The sequence below is a fragment of the Aplysia californica genome, unplaced genomic scaffold (assembly GCF_000002075.1).
Source record: "Aplysia californica isolate F4 #8 unplaced genomic scaffold, AplCal3.0 scaffold00260, whole genome shotgun sequence".
NCBI lineage: Eukaryota > Metazoa > Mollusca > Gastropoda > Aplysiida > Aplysiidae > Aplysia > Aplysia californica.
This window is the reverse complement of record NW_004797530.1, coordinates 444,309-449,013: the sequence shown is the minus strand read 5'-3', so window position 1 is coordinate 449,013 and position 4,705 is coordinate 444,309. Positions and strand designations below refer to the sequence as shown.

At 39.4% G+C, this 4,705-nt stretch overlaps 1 protein-coding gene and 1 long non-coding RNA gene across 2 annotated transcripts in view; both read left to right on the top strand.

Annotated features, from left to right (window-relative positions):
* The window catches only part of LOC101852417 (coadhesin), a gene marked incomplete in the record, with an annotated part of 7,164 nt that extends 3,681 nt beyond the window's left edge, over positions 1–3,483 (top strand). Inside the window, 2 exon segments of the mRNA XM_013083886.2 lie at positions 639–691; positions 3,092–3,483. Of these exon segments, the coding sequence (XP_012939340.2) occupies positions 639–691; positions 3,092–3,295 (257 nt within the window).
* A 62-nt stretch (positions 3,484–3,545) lies between these two features.
* Positions 3,546–4,705, top strand: part of LOC118477860 — a 2,861-nt gene continuing 1,701 nt past the window's right edge. The window contains exon 1 of the long non-coding RNA XR_004858658.1: positions 3,546–4,389. This is a non-coding gene — a long non-coding RNA (uncharacterized LOC118477860). The remainder of the gene's footprint in view (positions 4,390–4,705) is intronic.

Below are 4,705 nucleotides of genomic sequence, written 5' to 3'. Positions count from 1 at the left end.
TGTTTCGGAATGTTCTATGGTCTGCTGGGGTAATAATATAGTGTAAAGCGCATAGAGCCTGCTGTTGAGCGGGGATATGCGCTATACAAATGCTATCTATTATTATTATATTAGGACTTCAGGTCAAATTTAAAACTTCCTTTTGATTCATCTGTGCAGGGGACAGTTTCCAAGTGCAAGACTGTGAAGGTGTGCCCGTCTGCAACCCCGAGGGTGAGTAGTTGTTGCTCTTGTTGTTTCCTTAACTCCCTTCACACCAGTCCCGATTTCGCTCCTACAAGAATTCCATCACATCTTCCTCTTCGTGCTTCTTTCTCCTCCTCCTCTTTCTTCCTCTACCTCCACTTCTTTTTCTCTCTCTTCTTCTTCTTCTTCTTCTTTTCTTCTTCTTCTTCTTCTTGAATCTTCCTCTTCTTGAATCTTCTTCTTCTTCTTCTTCTCGTAATATTGGTGTTACATAATAACATATAGTGGTGCGTGTGTGTGTGTGTGTGTGTGGTCTTTATGCTCCGCGAATACATGTTGGACTTTACTCAAAAACCTTAGATTTGGCATTTTCCACTTTTTGAAGATACAACATCATCGATGCATGTTCTGTTGTTATTTGTGACTTTTGTCTACTTTTATACTCAAAACAGAAATGAGTGAGGAGGTCGAGGGTGCGTCTGGAGGGGGCGACACCGACGACGAGGTGAGTTTTACTGCTTTTGAGATGTATTATGTATGCAGTATAAGTATAATGCAGATTATGACATTTCGCAAAGAACCGATTCGCTACATAATTTTCTGATCTATTGGGCGTAATTTCTTCCGCCTATTATTAATATTTCATTTAGTTCATAGGGCAGGCCTACGTTTACTTTTGTCTACTGATTTACCTATTTGTTTAGCAAGGTTTAGAGCAAGGTTTAGCATTGATATGCAATATTATTATAGATCACTAGACTCTACATGTATTTCTAAAGAAAGGAAACTGAAATGAGAGTTAGAAAACAAAAGTCGAAATTGCTTAAGACGACCAACCATTGCAGAAGAGAAAAGTGGTGGTCGAAGTCTTGTTTTTTTTGTTTTTTTTTTGTAAAGTGTTTTACGGCGCTCGCAACTGCATAGGTCATATGAGCGCGCGGGACACTCCTAATATTTTCAGTTGGTAGGAAATTTTGAATTTCGCCCGGGTGGCGGCCGAAGCCTACTCTTATCGATTTTAGACCACCAAGGGGTCTTGAACGTGCGCAACTTGCACACGGGCCCTTCCGAGATTTTTCGCCCTTGTCCGAGAAAGCTAGGTGTAGATCTTTCCTACCAGAAGATCAGGGGTGTGGCAGAAAGACAGCAGTAAGGACGAGCCAAAGAGTAGCAGTAGAAAGGCTGCAGAAAGAGTCAGGAGCCCAGAGGAGGGGGCAAAGGAAGTGAGGGGGTGGGGGCAGAAAGTGGAAATGAAAGCAGACAACAGAACATTGCTAGAGAGCAGGAAAGGAGGTGAAAGGAGACAATTTTAGAGAAGAAAATTTTTCGCTCGCTACCCGGATACGAACCCGGGACCTCTGAATGATAGACCAACACCTTAACCTCTAGGCCACGAGAGCCCCCTGGTCGAAGTCTAAGGTGTACGTCTTACCCGGTGTCATTATACCTTAATACTAAAAAAAAATGTAAGGAAAGAAATATGAAGTCTCTGTACAGGTGATTGTCTTTTTTAGATGGCCGTTAAATTAAACTGTAGTCAGCCAAGTCCACACTTTGATGTTGTCAGTCCACATTGTGCGTTATCCACTCTTGTGCCCCACAAAGATGTACATGTAGCAGTTGTAGCAAACCGCTCTAGTGGTCCCCTTGAACGATCAGCTAATGAAGAGCACAATTTCGTCTATTGTTTTGTCAAGAATCAGGAACCATCAGCCACGTGGCTCTATCATCTCCCCCCCCCCCCCCCCCCCCGCCCCAGACACACACACACACAGAGGCAAACACGGCCACAGAAATGTTATTACGCACACAAAAATGAAAAGTGGAATATAATAATCAATAACCAACTGATCCTAATCCATCCTTACTTTGACTATATTTTTTCACACCTATTTTTCATGTGTTTTGTGCCCCCATGGACACAATGTAGATCTTGACCATTTATTAAGAGTCAGGCTTCGAGCCTACCTGTCACTGTCAGGACCAACCCAGGCTCAAGTGATTACAAAGTCCCAGCAAAAAGGACGAGATAATAGATAAGAATTCTCCCAACACGAGAAATCAACACTGGTTTTCTGCAAGTGATGATGAAGCGCTTAACAACTAGACTACACCACAGGTGCTGGTTTGGCCGATTGACAAATCACCAGAAAATCGATTCAATTCATTGACTGACAGTCAGTGACAGCACAGTCAAAAAATCAATCTTATTGAATATGTGATAAATCTAGGCACAGTACAGTAAATAAAAATATTGTTTTATGAATCAAGAGACAAAAAAAAAGCAACGAACAAATAAAAAAGCACATCAGAAGATAACATAACAACAATTTTATCAATAAATTTTAAAAAATAATCAAATCGATCTATAAGTTTCAGTTAAGCTTCATAAGAAAATGTGTCTTGTGTATTATGTGCGTATTGTATAGACGTATCAAGCATAGTCAAATTGTTGAAAACGCTCACCATTGTTGGGGAGAAAAGTGGTGGACGTCTTACACTGTGTCTTTATAATCTGTCCCCGTCCTTTTAAGCAAGAAAAATTCTGAAATTATGCAAACTGAGCCCAAAAATGTGAAATTATGCGATTCTGTTAATTTTAACAAAGAATGATAAAGGAAAATAATCAGAAATTATGCAAAAATGATCAAATTCTGCAAAATTATGCGGGGTGCATAAAACCACGGGGACTATAATGTTTTAAAAAATGCGCATGTAAAGAAATGTAAAGTGGCCGTTTATATAGAGGTGATTGTCTTCTTATACTGGTGGTCATAAGAGTAGGTTCGGAATGGAAGAAATGTGAAGTTACCATCTGTATAGGTGATTGTCGTATACTGGCGGTCGTTAGAGCAGGTTCGACTTATTAAATCTTATATCTTTTAAAAAGTTCTCTATGCACCAGGAGACTGAGGCGGAGACGAGCAGCAACAGCAGCAGCACAAAGAACAGCAGTAGTGGAGAGACAGAGACCACGAGCAAGAGTATGGAGGACACACGTCAAGCTGCAGAACAAGTGACACAGGAGTACAGCGCTGTCACTAGCGAGTATAGTGAGACAGAGAGAGATGAAGTGGACAACACCACCACAACCGTGGTCAATCCATGATGAGCGATCAAAGCTGATAAATGTAAAGTACTCAATTAGGCCCTACTCTATTTGATGAAGCACAGCCCAGCGCAAAAGTTTTGTCATTCTTTTTGGGGAAATAATTTTCAGAGTAGCAATGAGGGAAAGTCATATTATGATACATTGTAATAATATAAGCTTAATTACCCCCCCCCCGCACCCCCCCCTGGATCAGCTGTTGTTGGAGTAAATAAGTAGTCAGATAAGCTTAATTCCCCCCCCCCCCCCCCCTCCCCCTGAAAAAAATCAGAGCTAAGCTGATGAATAATGATGAAATAATAATATACCCCCCCTCCCCCCCGAAAAAACATAGCTGTGCCGAGCAATGTTTATTAAATAAATAATCATGACTTTGGGTAGTATTTTTTTCTTAAATTAAGTTAAAATAAATGCACCAGTTGCAACTTACTTGTAAAAATGTATCTTATATGTATGTGTACTTATATTCTGTAAAATTTCCTTTAATATGACAAGTGCGATAATGTACATTTTGAACGACGTGCATGGATCCTTCATTCATAATAATATTATTCTTACTTCTTTAGAATCTCTCAGTTTTCCAACATGCTTATGTCATTAGTAATAGTACTAATACTAATAGACAGCATAAGTATTGACAATTGACATGTCTTCATTCTATAACCTGTTTTTCTATATTTTTGCAAGTCCAGCAGTTTTACTCTGGTCATTTCTTCAATGTGACAACATCACATCGTATACAAATTTCATATTCCGTTTCCATGTTTTATGATATGCAGATGTCACATGCTTGAATGTCATATGCTTATATTCTTTATTCTGAACATACTGTACAAATACACATATGGTTCTTGTATCAGCCATTCACATGATTTAGCCTATACTTTAAGTCTGTAATAGTTTCATAAATCTACAATATAGACAACCTCCCTCATTCTGTGTTGAATCATATTCGCATGTGTACACATCTTTGGGTTTTTTAAAGTTCATGCTGTTCCCCTGAATTTTTTTCTCAAAAATGTTTCAGTTTATTGCCCGACATGACTGAACAGATGTTTCGGACATGATTTCTATCAGGAGTAACGAAAACCAGCGTAAAATAATAGTAGACCTGCATGTGAGCCTCAACCAGATTGTCTGAAAATTTTGCGCAACCCCCCCCCCCCAATTAATTAATTGTTATTTGTGAAAAAAGGGGAAAAAACGTTTAAAAAACCGCGGAGAATTTAAAATTATGCAAATGTTGCAGAATTACGCGAAAAAACCACAGCCGCGTCGCTGCCGCACAATCGCATAATCCTACGGGGACAGATAGACGTGCCAATTTCTGAGAGTTTATTTGACCATGGTACACGAAAACAATGAAATCTGTCCTTTACTAAATTTGTTTTTTCTTTTTGTGTGTGTGTG